Source organism: Protopterus annectens, chromosome 10.part0, assembly GCF_019279795.1.
Source record: "Protopterus annectens isolate FY-2018-M chromosome 10.part0, PAN1.0, whole genome shotgun sequence".
NCBI classification, from domain to species: Eukaryota; Metazoa; Chordata; order Ceratodontiformes; family Protopteridae; genus Protopterus; species Protopterus annectens.
The window spans coordinates 1,788,194,674-1,788,220,908 of NC_056744.1; the positions used below are offsets into that span (position 1 = coordinate 1,788,194,674).

At 41.5% G+C, this 26,235-nt stretch overlaps 1 protein-coding gene across 1 annotated transcript in view; it reads right to left on the reverse strand.

The window, feature by feature from the left end:
* Nucleotides 1-26,235, reverse strand: part of ARMC5 (armadillo repeat containing 5) — a 197,997-nt gene that overhangs the window by 52,532 nt on the left and 119,230 nt on the right. The window contains exon 6 of the mRNA XM_044086609.1: nt 17,983-18,115. Within this exon, the coding sequence (XP_043942544.1) occupies nt 17,983-18,115 (133 nt within the window). The remainder of the gene's footprint in view (nt 1-17,982; nt 18,116-26,235) is intronic.

Consider the following 26,235-nt stretch of genomic DNA (forward strand, 5'->3'; position numbering starts at 1 on the left):
AGGGTGTCAGGAGTAAACTGTATTCCAGGAAATCATCATCGACAACATTCAGGACTGGGGGAATGGCCAGGGGTCTGTGCTGCAGAAGATCTAAGAATTCCCTGAGTTTCTTTTTAGACTGAGGGTAGTCCTGACTTCCCCACTGGAAATGCTCCCTTAAGGTATGAAGGGTTTCCTCAAAGGAAAAGTCCTCTGGGGGAGAGGCTGAAGGAATGGAATCCTCTGCATCAGAATCCTCATAAGCAGAGAGGGGTTGTATGTCTTCATATTCAGATGAATCAGAGTCATCAGACTCCTTTTCAGACAAAACTACAGGGGACAGATCACTTTCTTTTGGAAGGGGTAACTTGGCTTCTCCAGATCAGCATGACAAGCTCTTCTGCCATTTTAAGAATTTGAGACTGAGGCAAGGAAGCAGGTTCCTTGAGATTGGGTCGTCTGTTTCTTGGGTGTGGTTCGTATCCTGGGCCTAAGAAACTCGTAGTTTTCAAAAAAACGGCAGATGTGAAAGATGTCCATGTGTGTGTTGAGAATCGGTAGTGCGAAGGACTTCCTCAGAAGCCAGTGCCTGCTCAGCAGCTCCGGACCCATCCAAGGTAGAGACAAATGCAGGATCCTTAGTTGAAGAGTTTTGCGGCATTCAGGACTCCGAAAGGGTCTCAGTAGTGGCCTGCGAATCCACAGAAGCCAGCATCAGGGGCTGTGAAAGCACCTCACTCAGGACCGGAGAAATGACTACTAGCTTAACGGAAGTGTTGTCGGTAGGGCTGGACCTGTGCGGTCTGTCTCTATCTTTATGTTTTTTCAGAAGATCTGCTGTCAGATGGCTTACCGAAGCCATATTGGAATTGGAGGACTGTAAGCGAAAATATCTAGCTACAATAAGGGCCTGACGACCTATAGTTCTGGCATTGAACAAAGCACAGAAGCGACAGCAGGGGACGTCGTGGTCTGGGCCTAAGCAAGTGACGGAGTAAGAATGAAAGTCTCGGTGTAGTATTTGCTTTCCACAGACGAGACAAGTGTTAACTTTCTGACATTGGTTAGTGCAAGAAAAATGGATCCCCAACGGGGTACTTACCTTTAGAAGACTTCAGCTTCAGTTTGGAAGACGAAACTCAGGTAGCAGCCGATTGGCACTCGTGCGAACTACTGCTGCTTTGGGCTCCACTGCGAGAGAGACTGATGTAATGGCATCGGCTGCCTTACTTTATACTACTGACGACCTGACATCAGTCCTGAAGCGACAGCAACCGACACAGAAATACTCAACCTCTGGTACTTGGGCCGGCCGATGGCTACCCTGGCAGGGATAACCCAAATGTGATGACTGCAACAACAGTGAAACACGAAGAACATTTGGAGATGGCACCTTGGACGGTCCCGAATCCTTTGGGACCGGAGACGATAAAAATTTTGCCAGTGCCGTAGTTTTAAGCAATCTCTTCACCACCCGCGCTCCCATTATCATCAGATAAGCTCCTGGAAGAACAGGAAGATAATGAGGGAGATCAGGCCCTCTCCAGAATGGGTGCTATGAATATGGGAGTGACCGGCTCCAATATTGGAGACGGTCTCCTGCTCGGTAACTCTACTGACTCCGTGGACACTGATGGAGCCGGAGAGGATTCAGGTCTGTCGGAGCCAAGAACCCTCTGTTCCGACGCAATCATTTTCTTTGGCAGCTCTGAAACTGGAGTCGCAATAGTAGGTCTCTGAGGCTTTCGAATGAGAAGTAGAGGGAGAAGCAGGCTTGGAGCTCTGAGAAACCTCTAACGACTCCTGGAAAGGACCCTTCAGTAAGCCTCTAACCACCAACTTATTTCTACGCTCCTGTAGCGCTCTACTACTAAAGCCATGACAAATCATGCAAGGATCTTGCAGATGGATGGCGCGCCAAGACAATACACACAGCTAGTTTAACTATCTGTAAGGGACATTTTTTGAGTACACTGGTCACACTTTTTAAACCCAGATTGCTTATGTTCTTTCTGTTCTTTCTCCTTAGACATTTTTTTAAACAAATATGCACTCTACTATCTATGATGAACCAAACTACTCTTAAGGTACTAAATATTAGAACACCAAGGAACACGGATCTAACAAACTACAGAGCTTTCTAACTATACCAACATACACGCCAGACGAATATAGTGGAAAATATGAACTGCAAACTCACACTAACGGTAAAGAAATCCTTAATCCAAAAAAAAAAAAAAATTTTTTTTTTTTTTTTAAAAACATACAGCAGTAGACTATTACAAGGAACTAGAAGAACTATGCAAGGAAGATACTCTAAGTTAAACGGATTCTTCCAAAAGGGAAACATTACACAGGGAAGGGAGGCAGCCTTCTAAGTTAAATGGGCCACTGAGAGCCCTCTAACTTAAATGGATCTCTCATTAGATACAAGGGTAAGACACTAGAAACACAACAAAGGGGTCAATAGAAACTATTGCACACAGATAAAAAAACTAAGGGGATTTTGTAAGAAAATACAGAAAATCCAACTAAATAAAGTACTTAGCCAACGAGCCAGCAGAAGCACCTCTCGACCGGCAAACAAAATCTGGGTATTTTACCCGAGACATCATGGGATAGGGGTTAGCCACGAGCTAGCGGAAGCTCTTGAGCATTTGTATTAGGCAATGTCAGAACCAATTGCTCTGTTCCAAACCCAACTAGCAAGAATTACAGCGAGATATTACAACATAACACAGAATATTATTCTCCCATATGTCCTTAATTCTACTAGAAAAAATCCCATGAATCTTTTAGGTGGTGTTCAGCACTGTTACATATATGTTTTAGCGATCTGTCTAGGACTACCCCAAAGGGGTAGGTTTTACAAACTTGTCCAGACACTATAGGCCTAAATACCAAATTGTCAAGGCCCTTGTGTGTCTTTGGAATCCCAAATATTGTAGCTACTATGGGGTCCTTGACTTTTACACATGTATAAACCTCGCTGGAAATTCTCCCATCCAACAAGTATTCCTCAAGAAAATAGTAAATTCTATGACTACTAATATTTATCTCATTAACTGAAGGAACAGAATATGTATCAGTATCACTGAGCACCATGAACATCTTTGGGAATATTGTAATGCATCAGAAATCACACTGCCCCCTCCTTTGTCGGGCCGCACGACTCCAGTAGACTATCTTCTTATTTGTTCCAATAGCTCCTTTTCTTTTTTAAGTTACAAACTTGATACTGTTCTGCTTCCTTTATTTTCAGAGCATATAGGTCATCAATAATGGCCTTTTCCAAAATATTTAAAGTGGGGTCCCGTGGTGCGTTAATAATGTTTTTTTTATTTTGTTACCTTTCTTCCTATTGTAAAGTGTGTTCTGATCTTGTAGTAGACAAGACCAGTTTAATTTTCTTATAAATAACTTTATAGTGTCAGTGTAGTCAAATTTACTCGTGGGCACAAATTTTAGCCTTTTCATAAATAAAACATTTTTTTGTAATTGTTATACTTGTACAATTATATATATATAGTACTCTATGTGTGTTAACCACTCTTTCGCATCTAATTTCCTCCTCTAATACATTCTTTCATCTTCACTGGTTTCTTCTGTCCCTCCACTCTCTTTGGTGTGCTGAATGTCCTTGTTCGCCTTCTATTCCTACATCCCACGTCTGTCGATTTTGAAAAAACGTATTTTGCCTTTTGTTATACTGCCTGTGACCATAAAATCATTGCTCATGTGGTTTGTAAAAATTCTTCTCCTGATAAGTCTGATTTTCTATCCTGACTAGTGACCAGTTTATCTGCATCAAAGGGTGGGCCTTATTTGCCTGGTTTTCTGTAAGGTCTCTCGATCTTTTTCAATCAATTTTCTCTCGTATAACTTATCCCACTGACTTTCTACCATTTTACTCTGCTTAATATATAAATTCTCCATATGTGGAAACAACAAATCTTCTTTAATATCATTATTCAGTTTCTCCACCTCACTAAGCAGTTTACATAGTTTAGCATCATTACATTTAATAATTTTTTAGATAAGTTCCATGCCATGCTTATTAAACATTTCTACAAACTCTGCATAAATGTCATCATAGTCAATTCCAAAGTGAAACTAAGTCCCTTCGGGACAATTTTCTTATACAGACATTAAAATAACAAGCATTTTCCATTTGTAAAGTTTTGACCTTACACATTTTATTCTCAAATACAAAAATCAAGTCCTTCAAAGTCACATCCTTTTTACCAACTGTTTCTTGTTCCACATTTTTGGATTTAAAACTGTGGAATGTATTCTCGTCAAATTGAAATGGTTGTTGATTAAACTCTCAAAATCAACATTTGTGTCACAATTATGAGATCGTTTTTCACTAACAGCACTCACAAAACATATGTTCTCTTTAGCATTCACAAAGTTTAAATCAGTCGTCTCGCCTGAAACGCAAACAGTACCTGGACGTTCAGGTCGTGCACCAGTCCTTTGTGCCTCACCAAGGTCGTACTGGACAGCATTCTGTGTAAAGGACAAGCTCAATGTTTGTTCTCCTTCTCTATCAGATTACAACAAAAAATACTAATAATGCATTATATAAACACTATTAGCTGCCCCTGTTTTAGTACCTTTTTTTCTGATATCTTGGAACGGGTTGTCCCTAACCTTGGGGGGGGGGCAACTACAGGTCTTATATTGCAGAAAGAGATTAAATGGCAAATTAGATTGCAGGCCACACAAATACCAGGTTTAAATGAAATGATCTCACTCAAACCTATACTTATTAGAAAAGTCATTACTTGAAGATATGGTATCTAATATGCATTTTTTAAAAATTTAAAAAGAAATGTATTTTTATATGCAGTGTAATCTACTCAGTGTTGTGCTTAAATAAGCTTGGAATGGGGTTTAGTTAGTCATAATCTACATGTATTTTAAAACTACTGGACATTAAACTATTTTTTCTACAGCTACAAGGCTGCCCTGCTGTTTCCTGTTTATTCAGTGTTTTTTTTTTTTTACATTTTTGGTTGTAGTTAACACTGTGGTTGCCTTTGTGACTGGTTAATAAATCAAAATATTAAGCGACCCAGTTAGTGGGAGACCTTGATTCCCTATCTACAGAACACGCTTTCACACAATGGCAAATAAAATCAGCTCCCTAATATTCTTCAAAAATCAACGGGTAGTTGGCGAGAAGTAAACTCATCCCAGGGCTCCCTGAATCGATCCTTTCTGACGAGGGAAGAAAGTAATGGGAACTACAGTGCTCAGGTTTCCAAAGGTCTGTTTGATGAAGTGCATAGTACAAACCTATGAATCAGTCCCCTCCGCACTTGTACGAACAACCTGGCCAATGGATCAATATGGAAACCGGCACAAACCCAAACAGCTTCACAGAAAAATGAAAAAAAAAACAAAAGTAAAAATGCTGCAGACATTTCACTACTCTATAGGACAACACACCTTTATCAAAACAGCACCTTAAGTATAAATACCAACACATCGCACTTGTGCCTAAGCTCTGGAGGATGCATGCTTTGTGAACAGATGAAGGCCATGGTCCCCCCTCTGAGCAGAGGGCAGACAAAGAGGTGCAATTCTGACCAGGGAGTGACTAACTACAAAATAAAATAGAAATTTACTGGTGCTTACCATGACACCAGATCTTTGATATGTCCATCTACAACTTAAGACCCATGTCCCCAGTGCCAGGACTGCTTGCACAAGAAACTTTCAAAGATGTCAGTGCCACTCTTATCCCACAATGCAATGCTTCTTCCTACCTTACTCTAGTTCTACACAATGCAAAAGACTTCAGTAAGAAACTAGAAAGCTGAATCCTGCAAAACGGACATCTGTGGTAACATACCTTTAATCACTGCAGCCTTGAAGGAAGGCCTGAAGCTAGATTTAGCTTTGAGTGCTTTACAAAGCATTCAAGGAAGAGTGTGTAGCCTAAGCAACAGCACAACTGTGGTCGTGAGGCTTGTCCCAAGCATTCCTGAATAAAAAAAGTTCCCTATCAGAGAGAGCAGCACATTCTATGACACCACACATACACATACACACACACACACACACACACACACACACACAAATGCTGAATGACAGGAGGAAAGAAGTTTGATCTGGTGGATACCTTGAAAATGAGAGGGGGGCTCCCACTGCAATCTGTACTTCTGACGGATTACTCTTGGAACCCACTTGTTTGAGAATCTCTGTTGCAAATATTGACAGATTTGGGAGAAGACTTCAAGGCTTGCCAGGGGGAAGCAGAGGGGGTACAATTTATAGATAGTTTTTCAGACTTGCTGGACTATTCTGATTTCTGGGAAACTCACATCCCACTCCTTTTGGAGCCAGCCTGCCAAAAGTCTGTTTGCCAAAAGTTTGCAGCGTCTGCTTTTTTGATATATATATATATATATATATATAAAAAGAAAAGGTCTGAAGCGGGTGTGAAACTTTAAAAACTCTGGAGGAGGAAGGCTAAAAGTCACCCCCTTGAATCAGTCTCCCTCTCATATAGTTTCATGGTTTCCACAACAGATGGTTCCAAAACAACCTCCATATCTAAAAGATGCCTCAAAATTTCAGCTTTAACATCCTCAGATAATTTTTTAATTTAATATTGTAAACCTTCTCACAACAGTTCCAGCAGCAGTTGTTCTGGGTGAAGAATCAGCTGAGTCTTATGCACACTTCAAGGAACGTTGTTCACTTGGGACAGCAGCACTATGTATATTTAGAGGAGATTTTTCAAGAATCATCTGAGTCTGATGCACACCAAGGAACGTTGGTCACTTGGGACAGCAGCACTATGTATATTTAAAGGAGATTTTTCAAGAATCATCTGAGTCTGATGCACACCAAGGAACGTTGGTCACTTGGGACAGCAGCACTATGTATATTTAAAGGAGATTTTTCAAGAATCATCTGAGTCTTATGCACACCAAGGAACATTGGTCACTTGGGACAGCAGCACTATGTATATTTAGAGGAGATTTTTTTTAAGAATCACCAGAGTCTTATGCACACCAAGGAACGTTGGTCACTTGGGACAGCAGCACTATGTACATTTAGAGGAGATTTTTCAAGAATCAGCTGAGTCTGATGCACACCAAGGAACGTTGGTCACTTGGGACAGCAGCACTATGTATATTTAGAGGAGATTTTTCAGGAATCAGTTGAGTCTTATGCACGTGAAATAAAATAAGACAAAAAGTCTTGCCAATAATCCGGATAAACGTTCTGGTCCAAAACAAAGAAATAGAATGTCCAAAAAATACACGAACCAGAACGAAGCAGAGTACCAACGTAACCAAGGAAATCTTTTATTAAGATACAGCCAGACTGCAGGTCGGATAAGCGCTTTCACTCAATAAATGAGCTTCATCAGATCACAAAGACCAAAGCCTGTAGGGCTTCTTATATATGTACAGAAAGATAATTAATTAATTGATTAATACTAACCTATTACACACAATTCCTAATCAATCTATCTAATGCAATAATAAAAGACAGAAAAACAAATACAGCGTGTATACACATATAAAATGCATGTTTCCAGGAAAGGCAAGAATAATAATCACATAATGCCCTAGCCAAGCATGTTATGCAGTTTGGGAGTGAACATAGCTTTTTGTTCAGAGCCCTTGAGATTATCACCCCCAATACTCGGAGAGGTGACATTAGGAACCATACTGAAAGTAGAGAGAGTAAATGGATCATTAAGTTAAGAGCTGATAGAGGCCTTGGTTTAAATGAGAGGGCCTCAATTAAACCAGCGCTTAGAAAACGTAGGAACATTAAGTTAAAGAGGTAAGATATATGCATATCAGCCCTTACACTATTTCCTATTAGTTGACTACTCAGTATCAATAATTAGAGATATATATTTCTCATGCTTTTATTCATGCCCATACACGTTTTTAATATGTTTTTATTTACATATATATATATTTATATATATATATATATATATATATATATATATATATATATATATATATATATATATATATGCATATATTTACAGCTTTTTACATGCATTTTATATGTGTATACACGCTGTATTTGTTTTTCTGTCTTTTATTATTGCATTAGATAGGTTGATTAGAAATTGTGTGTAATAGGTTAGTATTAAACAATTAATTATCTTTCTGTACATATATAAGAAGCCCTACAGGCTTTGGTCTTTGTGATCTGATGAAGCTCATTTATTGAGTGAAAGCGCTTATCCGACCTGCAGTCTGGCTGTATCTTAATAAAAGATTTCCTTGGTTACATTGGTACTCTGCTTCGTTCTGGTTCGTGTATTTTTGGACATTTGAGTCTTATGCGCACTGCAAGGAACGTTGGTCACTTGGGACAGTAGCACTATGTATATGTAGAGGAGATTTTTCAAGAATCACCAGAGTCTTATGCACACCAAGGAACGTTGGTCACTTGGGACAGTAGCACTATGTACATTTAGAGGAGATTTTTCAAGAATCACCAGAGTCTTATGCACACCAAGGAATGTTGGTCACTTGGGACAGCAGCACTATGTACATTTAGAGGATATTTTTCAAGAATCAGCTGAGTCTTATGCACACCAAGGAACGCTGGTCACTTGGGACAGCAGCACTATGTATATTTAGACGAGATTTTTCAAGAATCATCCGAGTCTTATGCACACCAAGGAACAATGGTCACTTGGGACAGCAGCACTACGTATATTTAAAGGAGATTTTTCAAGAATCACCAGCCTTATGCACACTTCAAGGAACGTTGGTCACTTGGGACAGCAGCACTACGTATATTTAGAGTTGATTTTTTAAGAATCACCAGAGTCTTATGCACACTTCAAGGAACGTTGGTCACTTGGGACAGCAGCACTATGTATATGTAGAGGAGATTTTTCTTCAGAAGAGGGGAAAGTGGCTATAATATTCCTAATCTTCTCAAATGAAGCAAACAAAAACTAACGCACATTGTGTGGCACATTTATCAAAAGTTTCCCCGTTCTTATCAGACAGGAAGGAATTAGCATTTACCAAATGTTTAGCTGCAACATGAAATCACTGCAGGGTCAGATATGGACCCCTTCTTAGGGGTGGCAGGCTGGCTGCCAGGGATGTTACATGCTTCCAAAACTGGAAGAACAAGAGGAACAGGAATGGACTGTGGAAATTCATGTTTTAATAAATCATAACTTTTTTTTTTTTTTTTTTTTTTTAAAGAAAATGGAATGTCATTATGTTCCCACTTAAACAATGGATTAATCCTAGATACAGTTTCAGAATTTATTTTTCCAAGTACAAACTCTCCACTGAGTCAGTCATCTGAGGAGAAAAAACAGAAGCAGTTTCTTCACAGTCAATTCCCTGTTCTTCATTGTTTTTTTTTTTTTTTTAGCAGTAACACCAGCATGAGAGATTTCAAGAGCCTGAACTAAGCCCAGAGATAAAGCCAACAAATCCATCCCTTCCTAAGTAACACAGACAGGGGAAGATCAATCTTTAAAACTTTTTCCATAGAAGCAGATAACTCTTTAGAAAGATCACCCAGGGAACAGACGACCAGGCCAGCTAGGCAGACGGACACTCCTTGTTCCTTCCTCCATGACAGATCAGGTGGTTTCTCCACTGTCTACTGAGGACATGAACTACAAAGGACGAGTCTAACCCCTGGTCCATGGTAGCTGAACAGACCACAAAACAAAAGTAGTGGTCTGAAGGGCCAGAAATGGCCACCCATCTGCAGCATGGTCAAATCTGCTGGAAATGTGCTTATTTTTGTGGCCACAGGAAGGAAGAACAGAGAAACCAGTAAGTTGTTCTATAATAAAACCAACAATGAAGACTGACAGTAGCAGTCTGTAAACAGGTTAAGTATAAAAAAAAGTGTTTGCAAAAACACCATGACAACATACACTTGTTTCACAAAAGTAAATACATTTAATATAAATAATATCTAGTATTGTGTATATTTACCTCCAAACATGTAGCTGTATTTAAATAAATAAATAAATAAATAAAATAAACAATACTTTTAACAAGTTTTACACTAAAGAAATGTATGGAGAAGTGTATTCACATTCAACTCCTGAAATATCTCACACAGAACAAATTACTATCCAGCTCTCAACATGGCTTTAGGCCAAATCACATCACTACATCAGGCCTCCTCTCTTTTACTAACATTATAAACCACAACCGTAACAATAAACCTACCTCTGCACTCTTCCTAGACCTCTCCAAGGCTTTTGACATGGTCGATTACAAAATGCTAATGAACACCTTGAAGGCCTTCATATTAGACAATCAGGCACTCCAATGGTTTGATACCTAGCTGTCTGTGGCACGGTAAACGATCCTCATGCCTACCCATTAGGCTAGGTGTCCTCCAGGGCTCAATACTAGGTCCCCTTTTCTTCTCCATCTTTATAAATGATCTTAGCACAATCATACCAGAGGCCGCCTGCATTCAATATGCAGACGACTCCACCTTGATTTGTTCTGCCACCAACCCAACAAATCTTACCACAATAACCCAAAACACCTTTAACCTGGTTGAAAAATGGCCACTCAACCAACGTCTAATAAATCCCAACAAACTTAAGTTACTCCTCTTCTCCCCTATGCGTAGGTCCACCCCACCACTCTTCAGCATAACAGCTAGTAATGGGACCATTATCTCCTCAGAAACTCGAAATAAACTCTTGGGTGTCACAACTGAGAACAATCTCAGGTTCGACATGCACATCAATCAAACTATAAATACCATCAATAAAAAACTTGCCTCTCTCTATAGGATTAAATCATTCCTCACCCCACCCGCAAGAATTGCAATCGCCCTCTCCCATCTACTATCAAACCTTCTCTATGCCTCTCCTCTTTTCTCTTACCTGAGCAAAACTGATATCAATAAATTATCATCTTGTTACAACAATATCGCCAGATTTGCTACTGGCACACCATACTGAATGCACCACTGCCACAACCTACATCTCCTAGGCTGGCTTGAACTACCTCACCATCTACAACTCAACCAGCTCATAGTTGTCCATAAAATCCTCCACCAGCTAGAAAATACCAATGCCCTAAAAACATGATCTGCCCCTACAGCAACAGTCGACCACTCCACACCTCCACCAAACACATAGTTCAAACAGTAAAATCCAATCACACTGCTGATGACTCTCTCTTTGCTAACTCTGTCGGAAAGATATGGAACTCACTACCACCAGACCTGACCTTAGAACCTTTACTAACCGTACTCAAAACAAGATTAAATATTACCTTAAATCAGACTGGATATGTCCCTGTACCAACCCTGACTAGCGCCCTGTCCATCTCACACGCCTCTCCTCTATAAGTGTCCTCTCTTCAGCCACTTCTCTTAATATCCAATGGTCAAAACCATAACTAAAACTACTCAATATATTCTTAATCCTGAAGGTAATATGCTATTACTACCTGTTTATACATACTTGCATTGATATGTAAACCTCAGGCGTTACGTGGTGTTGCATTGCTTTGTTCTGTAACCTATGAGCAAATGTAACCTGGGTGTATATGCCATACACCAACTGTTCTGACAACTGTATTGTGTACATGTACCTTGGAGCTTTTCTCCCCGGGCCTCCTCTGAAAACGGTCATTAATCCAGTTGGACCATCCCGGTTAACAAATGTAAAATAAAAAATAAAATAAAATAAAGAAAAAAGAAACAGAACCAACTGAAAAGTTACGTGACCGTCCAAAAAAATCAAAAATCCTAAAATAAAACAATTTCAGAGAAAAAGATATTTTTTCTATCATAAAATTGTGGAAGGTTTCTTCATCAAACGGAATTTAGCTGCCCAGCAATGGAGAAATGCCAGCTGACCATTGATCCTCAAAAACTTTCAAGAGCAACGTTCTTCTGCGCCAGGAAAGCATCGAAGGGTTTGGTGTCCAGACTGTTGACTTTCTACAGCTCTGCTCGAGCTCTCAATGGTTCAGGTGCATGGAAGGTGCCCTTAAGCTTTGGAAGCTGCTTAGCCATTATATCCTACACAGAATATAACCTATACAGCTAAAGTTACCCAGCAGTGAACAGCTGACTAACACCATGAGATGTACTGATGTCCTCGGCATGGGGATCATGAGATGTACTGATGTCCTCGGCGTGGGGACCCGTGAGATGTACTGATGTCCTCGGCATGGGGACCCGTGAGATGTACTGATGTCCTCGGCATGGGGACCCGTGAGATGTCCTCGGCGTGGGGACCATGAGATGTACTGATGTCCTCAGCATCAGGACCATGTGTGTCATACTGACGTCCTCAATGTGGGGGATTTGCTGCACCACAGAGATGTTAAACAGTCTTGGAAGTCAACCAGAAGTGTAGACTTTGCCCTTTACACGTCATTACACTGCAGCAGCGGTGACGTCGTCACACTGCAGCAGCGGTGACAACGTCGTCACACTGCAGCAGCGGTGATAACGTCGTCATACTGCAGCAGCGGTGATAACGTCGTCATACTGCAGCAGCGGTGATAACGTCATTACACTGCAGCAGCGGTGATAACGTCATTACACTGCAGCAGCGGTGATAACGTCATTACACTGCAGCAGTGGTGATAACGTCATTACACTGCAGCAGTAGTGATAACGTCATTACACTGCAGCAGTAGTGATAACGTCATTACACTGCAGCAGTAGTGAGAACGTCATACTGCAGCAGTAGTGAGAACGTCATTATACTGCAGCAGTAGTGAGAACGTCATTATACTGCAGCAGTAGTGAGAACGTCATTATACTGCAGCAGCAGCGATAACGTCATTACACTGCAGCAGCAGCGATAACGTCATTACACTGCAGCAGCAGCGATAACGTCATTACACTGCAGCAGCAGCGATAACGTCATTACACTGCAGCAGCAGCGATAACGTCATTACACTGCAGCAGCAGCGATAACGTCATTACACTGCAGCAGCAGCGATAACGTCATTACACTGCAGCAGCAGCGATAACGTCATTACACTGCAGCAGCAGTGATAACGTCATTACACTGCAGCAGCAGTGATAACGTCATTATACTGCAGCAGTAGTGATAACGTCATACTGCTGCAGCAATAGTGAGAACGTCATTATACTGCAGCAGTAGTGATAACGTCATTATACTGCAGCAGCGATAAGGTCATACTGCAGCAGCAGTGATAACATCATTATACTGCAGCAGTAGTGATAACGTCATTACACTGCAGTGGTAGTGATAACGTCATTACACTGCAGCAGTAGTGAAAACGTCATTACACTGCAGCAGTAGTGAAAACGTCATTACACTGCAGCAGTAGTGATAACGTCATACTGCAGCAGTAGTGATAACGTCATACTGCAGCAGTAGTGATAACGTCATACTGCAGCAGTAGTGATAACGTCATACTGCAGCAGTAGTGATAACGTCATACTGCAGCAGTAGTGATAACGTTCTGTAACCTATGAGTAAATGTAACCTGGGTGTATATGCCATACACCAACTGTTCTGACAACTGTATTGTGTACATGTACCTTGGAGCTTTTCTCCCCGGGCCTCCTCTGAAAACGGTCATTAATCCAGTCGGACCATCCCGGTTAACAAATGTAAAATAAAAAATAAAATAAAATAAAGAAAAAAAGAAACAGAACCAACTGAAAAGTTACGCGACTGTCCAAAAAATAAAAAATCCTAAAATAAAACAATTTCAGAGAAAAAGATATTTTTTCGATCATAAAATTGTGGAAGGTTTCTTCATCAAACGGAATTTAGCTGCCCAGCAATGGAGAAATGCCAGCTGACCGTTGATCCTCAAAAACTTTCAAGAGCAGCGTTCTTCTGTGCCAGGAAAGCACTGAAGGGTTTGGGGTCCAGACTGTTGACTTTCTACAGCTCTGCTCGAGCTCTCAGTGGTCCAGGTGCATGGAAGGTGCCCTTAAGCTTTGGAAGCTGCTTAGCCGTTATATCCTACACAGGATATAACCTATACAGCTAAAGTTACCCAGCAGTGAACAGCTGACTAACACCATGAGATGTATTGATGTCCTCGGCATGGGGACCATGAGATGTACTGATGTCCTCGGCGTGGGGACCCGTGAGATGTACTGATGTCCTCGGCGTGGGGACCCGTGAGATGTACTGATGTCCTCGGCATGGGGACCCGTGAGATGTACTGATGTCCTCGGCATGGGGACCCGTGAGATGTACTGTTGTCCTCGGCATGGGGACCCGTGAGATGTCCTTGGCGTGGGGACCATGAGATGTACTGATGTCCTCAGCATCAGGACCATGTGTGTCATACTGACGTCCTCAATGTGGGGGATTTGCTGCACCACAGAGATGTTAAACAGTCTTGGAAGTCAACGAGAAGTGTAGACTTTTCCCTTTACACGTCGTCACACTGCAGCAGCGGTGACAACGTCGTCACACTGCAGCAGCGGTGACAACGTCGTCACACTGCAGCAGCGGTGACAACGTCGTCACACTGCAGCAGCGGTGACAACGTCGTCACACTGCAGCAGCTGTGACAACGTCGTCACACTGCAGCAGCGGTGACAACGTCGTCACACTGCAGCAGCGGTGACAACGTCGTCACACTGCAGCAGCAGTGACAACGTCGTCACACTGCAGCAGCAGTGACAACGTCATTACACTGCAGCAGCAGTGATAACGTCATTACACTGCAGCAGCAGTAATAATGTCATTACACTGCAGCAGCAGTGATAACGTCATTACATTACAGCAGCAGTGACAACGTCATACTGCAGCAGTAGTGATAATGTCATTATACTGCAGCAGTAGTGATAACGTCATACTGCTGCAGCAATAGTGAGAATGTCATTATACTGCAGCAGCGATAACGTCATTATACTGCAGCAGCAATAATGTCATACTGCAGCAGTAGTGATAACATCATTACACTGCAGCAGTAGTGATAACGTCATACTGCAGCAGTAGTGATAACGTCAAACTGCAGCAGTAGTGATAACGTCAAACTGCAGCAGTAGTGATAACATCATACTGCAGCAATAGTGATAACGTCATACTGCAGCAGTAGTGAGAATGTCTTTATACTACAGCAGCAGCGATAACGTCATTATACTGCAGCAGCAGCGATAACGTCATTACACTGCAGCAGCAGCGATAACGTCATTACACTGCAGCAGCAGCGATAACGTCATTACACTGCAGCAGCAGTGATAACGTCATTACACTGCAGCAGCAGTGATAACGTCATTACACTGCAGCAGCAGTGATAACGTCATTACACTGCAGCAGCAGTGATAACGTCATTACACTGCAGCAGCAGTGATAACGTCATTACACTGCAGCAGCAGTGATAACGTCATTACACTGCAGCAGCAGTGATAACGTCATTACACTGCAGCAGTAGTGATAACGTCATTATACTGCAGCAGTAGTGATAACGTCATACTGCTGCAGCAATAGTGAGAACGTCATTATACTGCAGTAGTGATAACGTCATTATACTGCAGCAGCGATAAGGTCATACTGCAGCAGCAGTGATAACATCATTACACTGCAGCAGTAGTGATAACGTCATTACACTGCAGCAGTAGTGATAACGTCATTACACTGCAGCAGTAGTGATAACGTCATTACACTGCAGCAGTAGTGATAACGTCATACTGCAGCAGTAGTGATAACGTCATACTGCAGCAGTAGTGATAACGTTCTGTAACCTATGAGTAAATGTAACCTGGGTGTATATGCCATACACCAACTGTTCTTATTGTATACATGTACCTTGGAGCTTTTCTCCCCGGGCCTCCTCTGAAAACGGTCATTAATCCAGTCGGAGCATCCCGGTTAACAAATGTAAAATAAAAAATAAAATAAAATAAAATAAAGAAAAAAGAAACAGAACCAACTGAAAAGTTACGTGACCGTCCAAAAAAATCAAAAATCCTAAAATAAAACAATTTCAGAGAAAAAGATATTTTTTCTATCATAAAATTGTGGAAGGTTTCTTCATCAAACGGAATTTAGCTGCCCAGCAATGGAGAAATGCCAGCTGACAGTTGATCCTCAAAAACTTTCAAGAGCAGCGTTCTTCTGCGCCAGGAAAGCACTGAAGGGTTTGGGGTCCAGACTGTTGACTTTCTACAGCTCTGCTCGAGCTCTCAATGGTCCAGGTGCATGGAAAGTGCCCTTAAGCTTTGGAAGCTGCTTAGCCGTTATATCCTACACAGGATATAACCTATACAGCTAAAGTTACCCAGCAGTGAACAGCTGACTAACACCATGAGATGTACTGATGTCCTCGGCGTGGGGACCCGTGAGATGTACTGATGTCCTCGGCATGGGGACCCGTGAGATGTCCTCGGCGTGGGGACCATGAGATGTACTGATGTCCTCAGCATCAGGACCATGTGTGTCATACTGACGTCCTCAATGTGGGGGATTTGCTGCACCACAGAGATGTTAAACAGTCTTGGAAGTCAACCAGAAGTGTAGACTTTGCCCTTTACACGTCATTACACTGCAGCAGCGGTGACAATGTCATTACACTGCAGCAGTGGTGACAACGTCGTCATACTGCAGCAGCGGTGACAACGTCGTCATACTGCAGCAGCGGTGACAACGTCGTCATACTGCAGCAGCGGTGATAACGTCGTCATACTGCAGAAGCGGTGATAACGTCGTCATACTGCAGAAGCGGTGATAACGTCGTCATACTGCAGAAGCGGTGATAACGTCGTCATACTGCAGCAGCGGTGATAACGTCATTACACTGCAGCAGTGGTGATAACGTCATTACACTGCAGCAGCGGTGATAACGTCATTACACTGCAGCAGCGGTGATAACGTCATTACACTACAGCAGCAGTGACAACGTCATTACACTGCAGCAGCAGTGATAACGTCATTACACTGCAGCAGCAGTGATAACGTCATTACACTGCAGCAGTAGTGATAACGTCATACTGCAGCAGTTGTGATAACGTCATTATACTGCAGCAGTAGTGATAACGTCATACTGCTGCAGCAATAGTGAGAACGTCATTATACCGCAGCAGCAGTGATAACGTCATTATACTGCAGCAGCAGTGATAACGTCATTACACTGCAGCAGCAGTGATAACGTCATTACACTGCAGCAGTAGTGATAACGTCATTACACTGCAGCAGTAGTGATAACGTCATACTGCAGCAGTAGTGATAACGTCATTATACTGCAGCAGCAGCGATAACGTCATTATACTGCAGCAGCAGCGATAACGTCATTACACTGCAGCAGCAGTGATAACGTCATTACACTGCAGCAGCAGTGATAACGTCATTACACTGCAGCAGCAGTGATAACGTCATTACAATGCAGCAGCAGTGATAACGTCATTACAATGCAGCAGCAGTGATAACGTCATTACACTGCAGCAGCAGTGATAACGTCATTACACTGCAGCAGCAGTGATAATGTCATTACACTGCAGCAGCAGTGATAACGTCCTTACACAGCAGCAGCGATAACGTCATTACACTGCAGCAGCAGTGATAATGTCATTATACTGCAGCAGTAGTGATAACATCATACTGCTGCAGCAATAGTGAGAACGTCATTATACTGCAGCAGTAGTGATAACGTCATTATACTGCAGCAGCGATAACGTCATACTGCAGCAGCAGTGATAACATCATTATACTGCAGCAGTAGTGATAACGTCATACTGCAGCAGTAGTGATAACGTCATTACACTGCAGCAGTAGTGATAACGTCATACTGCAGCAGTAGTGATAACGTCATACTGCAGCAGTAGTGATAATGTCATTATACTGCAGCAGCAGTGATTTTTTAACGACAAACATCTCAGCATTACTTGCACATTTTCACTCAATGTTTTAAAGGGGCTTATCTATAACAGACGTAACAGAAACAAAATATAAACATCAAAAGCTAAAATCAAGCTTCACACATTACAGAAAACATTTGTAATAGCTACAGAACTGATGACAAAAAAGAAAACTTAAGTCAGCCTCACCTACAAATAAATGGCAAAGCAACAGAGCAGGCAATACGATCTGCCTCCACGCCTGACAGCAGCATGTGGTTAAGGACTCCAGACCCAAAGGAAGACTCAGCCTGCACAGTCAGATTTCGTATCAGTGACTCACCTATAAAGGAGACAAGAAGATCACTTACTAAATACACTGGGAATGAGCAAATAGAAAATGCACCGCAACGGAACCAAACAGAATGCTCTGCACCTGGGATACACTAAATACACTGGGAATGAGCATATAGAAAATGCACCGCAACGGAACCAAACAGAATGCTCTGCACCTGGGATACACATCAAGACGACCCACACAAAAACTTAATGCATCTGCTGTTGGGTGCACATCTGTGCATGTGGATGCATTTGTGGAAAAAATGTGTAACCTGAAAATAAACATGAGCTACTCATTTACACAAGTATAATCTCAACTGGAAGGCAAGCGTTGCAAGCTGGGGTCACCCAATCTTAAAATGATCTCTGCCTGATGCTACCTTATTTTTTTGCTCTTAAACTGTGTCTGTTGAATTCTGAAATCACCTTTTACTGGTTTGCAGCCTATATTTCGCTAGTTTCAGGTTTCTTTATAACTGCAGGCAAACATTTCATGTTATGACATCATACAGGTTCATAGGTAGGTACTAAGCTATCTGCCCAAAGGCATTTATAAGCCTAGCCAGAATATGTTGGCTTTCACCGCCCCCTTAGATTAGTCCCCTGTGCCTCCTCTGTCCAGCAGAGCCACTGAAGTGATCCCAGAGATAAACTTTGTTTCCCATCCACTCATCAAGGTTTCTTTTGAAGTGGGTTAGTGAGGGGCTCTGCCTAATGTAGATTGGGATCTTGTTCCAAAGCATGGGAAGTCTCTGCGACAGGAATCTATCCCTCCAGCACGTCCTATTTAGTGCTGTGGTGAGGTTTAGATCCCTACAGCGTGTGGCTTGAGGGGAAAAGGTTTTCTTTAGGTGGAGCATGTCCATCAATTCTGGTTTGGACATGGCGTTGTATGTCAGGCAGAGATCACCTCTGAGCAGGCGGTATGCAACAGAGTACAGCTGTAGTTTCTTCAGTCGAGCTGCATAGGGCATATGTTTGAGGCCAGTGATCCTCTTGGTGAGGTACATCTGTGGTCTTTCCAGCTGTTGCAGGTATCTTGTAAGGTTCATCCCAAATGGGGCATTGTACACTATGATGGATCTGATGAGTAGAGGGGCGCACAGACCTCTTTTGATCTGGATGCGAACCCTTTTGTGATTAGGTGGGCCACGTAGAAGGATTTTCTAACCACTTTGGGAATGTGATTATCAAAGGTGAGATTACCATCTACTTGGGTCCCCAGATCCCTTATTACGTCTTCCATATTTAGGGCACTACCACCTACGTGGTAGTTTGTGGGTACTTTGTATTTTCCAAAGGGAATGACTATGCACTTTTTGGCATTTAGCTTGAGGCCATGATTTTGACACCTGGTATCCGTCTCAGTGAGACCCTTTTGGAGGATGTCTGTGTCAACCGCAGAGTCAATTATAGCCCCTAGTTTGCAGTCGTCTGCGAACTTGGTCAGCCATAGTCCTCCTGTGCTTGCCTGTACCACTGAGAAGTATATGCCGAACAGGAGGGGTCCTAGGACTGAGCCCTGGGGAACGCCACTTGTAACCGGTTTAGAGTCGGACCTAGCTCCAGCAACTGTTCTGTCCGTGAGCCAGTTGGCAACCCATCTTGTGACGTAGAGGTTTATGTTCAGGCTGGTAAGCTTGTCTATACCAGAATGGGGAACAATGTCGAAGGCCTTAGCGAGGTCTAGGTAGGCTATGTGTACCACCTTTCCCTCGTCTATAGCCTTGGTAACTGTCTCAAAGAAGTCCACCAGGTTTAGGAGGCATGATCTGCCCTTAAGCCGAACTGGGTAGGGTCCAGTCTTTGGAGGTTCCCAATGTCTCTGTTAATGCGTTCCATGATGATGAGCTCCATAGCCTTGCGGACCAAGCTAGTCAGGCTTATAGGGCGATAGTTGCCAGGGTCTGTTGTGGCTCCACCTTTGTGGAGCGGAATAACAGTTGCTGTGCGCCACTCTATGGGTACATAGCCTGTGGAGAGGCTGAGTTTGAACAGTGCGTTTAGGTGAGGGGTTAGTTCATCTTTGAGCTCGTGTAGGATGCAGCCTGGGACACCATCTGGTCCCACTGATGGTGTGTTTTTGGCTTTGGAGAGGACTGTTTTAACCAGAGTGTCTGTGATTTCAGGGACTCTACATTCTTCTGGTATGGTTATGAGCCCTTTTGAGGGTGAGAGGGGGGTGAAGTTTGTGCTGAACCTGTCTGCCAGGATGTTGGCGATATCGGGCGGTTCAGTGTATTTTGTGCCATTCTGCACTAACTCCGAGCAGATCTGAGCATTGCCACTAAGATTCTTGACATAGCTAAATAATGCCTTGTGGTTATCTTTGAAGTCCTTGGCAATTTTTCTTTCAAAGCTCACTTTGGATGATTTTATGAGGGATCGTAGTTTCTCGCTGATACTGATCAGCGATGTCTTCTCTTCTTGGGATTTTACTCTTTTCTGTACTAGTTTCCTCCTTCTATTGTATAGCTTGTTTATGGCAGGAGTCCACCAGACTGGTTTCCTTTTCTTGGAGGAGTGAGTCTTGGTTTGCTTGGGATGGCATGATCCATGCATTCATGTAGGTGCCCATAGAATGCATTAGTAAAGGATTTTGCAGCTTGGACAGCGTTATCTTTCCGCATGGGGGCTTTGAAGCTTTCCACCTCGGTCTTAAGTAACGTGAAGTTTCCTTTTGAAAAGTTTTTCAAGGCGGTTTTCTTGTCCGGGGGTGGGGGCGGAATGTGGATATCCAAAGTGATTTGTTTATGGTCAGATCTAACCAGCGAGGGGTTGACCTCCGGTGTGAAACACCGGTCGCCCATGTTGGTGATGACCAGGTCCAATATGTTGTCACCTCTGGTGGGAGTGTTGACCAGTTGAACCAGGACGTTTGAGTTTATAAATTCTAGGAAATGTTGGGCAAGGGAGTTAATACTTGAGTAGTTCTCCCAGTTAATGTTTGGGTAATTGAAATCCCCCAATATCAGGGTGTTTGGTAGGACCTTTATGTTTCCCAGAGTTTCCAGAAACGCAGAATGGGGGTCCTGGGACATGGTGGGTGATCTGTAGCAAGCTACAATTTGAATTGCAGTTTTGCCCATTGTTAGTTGCATGTGGATAATCTCTAAAGCATCGTGCTGTGCCACTAACCTGGAGATGTGGGTATCCTTGATGAATATGGATTAGTTAAAAAGAGATCTGCATCACGAGACCTTCCAAATTCTCCTCTGGACCCTCAAATGACAGCCATCTGAATTATTATTTTATCCAAATACTATTTCTGACCAGAATTTCACAGAAACGTCTAGCATTATTTTAATCCCACTTTAGTTTTACTTCACCTACTGAATCAGTTCAGCTTGCTGACTTTCAACTCTTTACAGCCAATGTTTGTAATACAAATTCTGGTAACTTGAGGAACACCTCCCCCTTACAATGCACATCTGTACATTTTGTAGAATTACTTTCTAATTTGACATACAAGATGTACGAGACATAAGCTCACCTTTCTGGAAGGGAATTAGGCATAATATTTTAAAATTTGCTGCATAACTTTTGAAGCACAGAGCAAGCCACTTATGATTAATGATCATGGTATCATAACCCAAATAACCTTGCCACTTACGATGAATGACCACGGTATCATAAACCAAACAACCTTGCCACTTATGACAAATAACCATGGTATCATAAACCAAACAACCTTTCCACTTATGATGACTGACCATGGTATCATAAACCAAACAACCATGCCACAAAGCTTACAGAACATTTGCTCCATTTAAAGCAGACCTCACTCTTCTGCTTCGCACCCCCCCAAAGTCTCTGTAAGCAACAATGACCCTTTATTGTACAGTAAGTGAAACGGACACACTAAGACCTCCTGCAACCCCCCGCAACTGTTTTAGGATGACAAAAAATTGGAAATTAGAAGTTATGTACTCACCATAACGTTCCATCTGAGTAGGTGTATTCGTTTGTCTGCAACCTGTGGGTTATGGATCCGATATCGGATCCGAACCGGCATGGTTTTCCAGCTATGGATCCGAGCTCTCAGCTCCTCCCCTCACCCATAATGCCCTGCTCTCCCTACATGACCCCAGATCTAGTTTAGATCTAGTGGATTGGACACTCTAAACTGGCCCTAGGTGTGAGTGCGTGTGTGTGCGCCTTCTGTGGAAGGTTGGGCGCCAGGCTGGCAACTTGACACTGTAAAACTCCAATGCCAATCATGAGCTGACAGGTGATCTGCTGTGGTGACCCCTAACTGGGAAAAGCCAAGAGAAGAAGAAGAAGGTATGGTTTTAATCATGAGGGCAAAGCCAGAGTGATTAAATAAATCCAACCGTGAATAAATCTTAATATACCACGTCACAGAGCCGGTTATTGCTATTATACAATTACATTATTTAAGAAAATAGCACTTATTTTTCTTAAATAATTTCTTTGTATAACAGCGCCGTGCTGTCGTCCTGCGGCTGCTACATATCCTGTTGCCTTTCTGATATACTGTGCATGTGTATGGGACTTGTGTTCCCACCCATACCCAGTATATGAGTGCTTTGGAAAGGAAGCAACAGAGAAAAGTAGGTCTCCATTGCTCAGTTTTTTTTTTTTTTTTAAATTAAAAAAAAAAAAGTTTCAGACAGTTTAGGGGTAGGAGAGGGACAGAATGGAGGAAATACAAGGAAAATCAGGTATGTGTCTAGTTTTGAATAATGTACCTGATTTTCCTACTACTTTCTCCATCCTGTCTCTCTCCTATGTCCGGAGTTCAGATTTATTTATTTTTTTTATTTTTGTAAAAAAAAAAAAAAAAAAAGTTAAAAGTTACAGTATACACCAATGGAAAAAAGTCCAGGCTACCAGAGCTTTTTCCATTGGTATATGCTAGGATTTACAATGGACACACTGACTGGGTGACTAATCAGCATGCTTGTTTTGGAATATTAATGGCCAGTCATTGTACAATTTACAATTCTACCTCAGCTACCACTAACTCAGGTATTTGGGACACCTGTGTTTAATGCTTCTACAGCATGAATCTAAAAACCTTGTGTGGGAAGAGAGCCCGAAGCCTTCAGAGCATCCCACAACAAAACTGAGACTGTGACAATGATGAATGGCTGATGAAATGTGCCGTACATGTTAAATTTAGTTTCAAGAAAATACTAAAAGTTCTGGAACAGAACAGAAAAGTACAGAGAAGGGAAAAGAAAACTACAGTACAGCAAAAAGTCGATATTAAAGGGAAGAAAAACTAGACCAGGAGACATTTGGTTGTGAATTTAAACAATTAAAAAGTAAGAAATCTGTAATATCCCAGATTAAGGGATAAAGTGCTACTACAGTCTGCATTCAAAACTGTATCCATCCATCCATCCATAAGCCTCTTTCCAGCAGTGTCACATCAACAGTGACCATATCTAGAGCCAATGTTCACACCACCATGTGGCTTGGTCATTCTTATGTACCACACAGAGTCACACTCTTATTACTATGACCAGAGTGCCAAATTCACCTACTGCAGGTCACTGTAATGTGGGAGGAAACTGGAGCACTTAGAGAAAACCAACATGAACAGAGAGAGGCCATACACAGACTGCACACACAAGGACCCACCAAGCAGAGAATCAAACCATAGAACCTCTGGCTGTGATGCGACCAATGCAAACTGCTGCACCACTGTGCCACCCCTGCATTCAAACCTGTATACCCATGTAAAATAAACAAAGGCAGGCTGTGTAAATGGGGGGGGGGGGGGGTACTCGGTAAAGAATAATATCCTGGGTGTTATGCTGGATAACATTAAAGGGTGTGTGTGTGGAAGGAAGAAAACTATACATACCTTAACAAAATAAAAATATATATAACATTTACATTACATATTATTTCTGTGCACATAAAGAGAACCATTTCAAAAAATCAGAACGATATTTAAATAACAAAAATATGGTATGAGGGTGAGTGACTGGGACGTCGCAGCAGGAGCAGAGGAAAACAAATATGCTAAATTGTTCAGAGATAATGCAGAAGAAGCAAAACGTTTTAAAATTAGTAGCAATGAGGGTCCTACCTAGCTATAAAAAATGACTGATGTAATTACTTCACAAGTTGCTCAAATGAATTGGTGAGAGAAGCAAAGAATGACTGCGCTGATCATTTGACTAATTTGTATGACTAGGAAGAAGAAATAAGGGCAAGTAAAATCATGTTAAAAACAAACACCAAAACATTAATGAAAAGACTGCGACAAGTGGAAACACCTCCTGAGGAAGGTTCAGAACTGGCTGCAGTGCTGAACAAGTTAACAAATTATAGGAGATTACGAAGTTAGAAAAAAGGAAGTGAAGGAACCAATAACATCACACACCCCCACTGTAAGAATCCTGCTCTGTAGGTCTGGGTTTAATATTGTACTACAAATAAAGGAGGACATTCACAAGACCCAGATCAGACAAGGTACCGAGCACTGAAGATGGAGTTGATGATCTACAAACATGCTACAGATACTCAGCACTGTATGTTACCAAAGGCAGCTGTGCAGAAAGTTACGTACAAGAGAGATTCGGAAGGGGGAAGAAGTTTAGTATTAAAAGTGAGGCTGAACACTATTGTAAAAAAATAAAAGTAGAAGTATTTAAAGGGCAAAGAAAAATTAGAATGCAAATTTTACAAAGAAATGAAAAACAGCTCGTGTGTGTTTTGTGAAGAATTAAATGAAAGACTGATAAAAGAAAGGCTTGCAATTTTTTAAAGTGTACAGGTCATAGCTGCAAGTGCCTTTACTTTACATTAGATTTCATTTCCAGTTTTACTCCTTATGATAAAGTTGCAAATGATTTCTGCAAAAAAAAAAAAATAAATAATAAAGATTAGCGTGCACCGTTTTGATTTTAGCTTCACTATTTACTCAGGTCATTCTCTACGACGACTCCCACAAAAATTATATGTAGGTACCGAGCAACGATAATTAAACATCACTTGCTCTACGCATAAGCTGCTTATTTACATTCTGTACTATATCGTAATTATAGGTAGGTAGTGAGCAACGACTATAAAACATCACTTGCTCTACGCATAAGCTGCTTATTTACATTCTGTACTATATCATAATTATAGGTAGGTAGTGAGCAACGATTATCAAACATCACTTGCTCTACGCATAAGCTGCTTATTTACATTCTGTACTATATCATAATTATAGGTACGTAGTGAGCAACGATTATCAAACATCACTTGCTCTACGCATAAGCTGCATATTTACATTCAGTACATCATAATTACAGGTAGGTAGTGAGCAACGATTATCAAACATCACTTGCCTCTACACAAGCTGCTTATTTACATTCTGTACTATATCATAATTATAGGTAGGTAGTGAGCAACGATTATCAAACATCACTTGCTCTACGCGTAAGCTGCTTATTTACATTCTGTACTATATCATAATTATAGGCAGGTACTGAGCAACGATTATCAAACATCACTAGCTCTATGCATAAGCTGCTTATTTACATTCTGTACTATATCATAATTATAGGTAGGGAGTGAGCAACGATTATCAAACATCACTTGCTCTATGCATAAGCTGCTTATTTACATTCTGTACTATATCATAATTATAGGTAGGTACTGAGCAACAATTATCAAACATCACTTGCTCTACGCATAAGCTGCTTATTTACATTCGGTACAACATCGGAATTATAGGTAGGTAGTGAGCAACGATTATCAAACATCATTTGCTCTACGCATAAGCTGCTTATTTACATTCTGTACTATATCATAATTATAGGTAGGTAGTGAGCAACGATTATCAAACATAATTTGCTCTACGCATAAGCTGCTTATTTACACATTCTGTACAATATTATAATTATATGTAGGTACTGAGCAACGATTATCAAACATCACTTGCTCTACGCATAGGCTGCTTATTTACATTCTGTACTATATCATAATTATATGTAGGTAGTGAGCAACGATTATCAAACATCACTTGCTCTATGCATAAGCTGTTTATTTACACTCTGTACTACATCATAATTCTAGGTAGGTAGTGAGCAATGACTAAAAAACATCACTTGCTCTACGCATAAGCTGCTTATTTACATTATGTACTATATCATAATT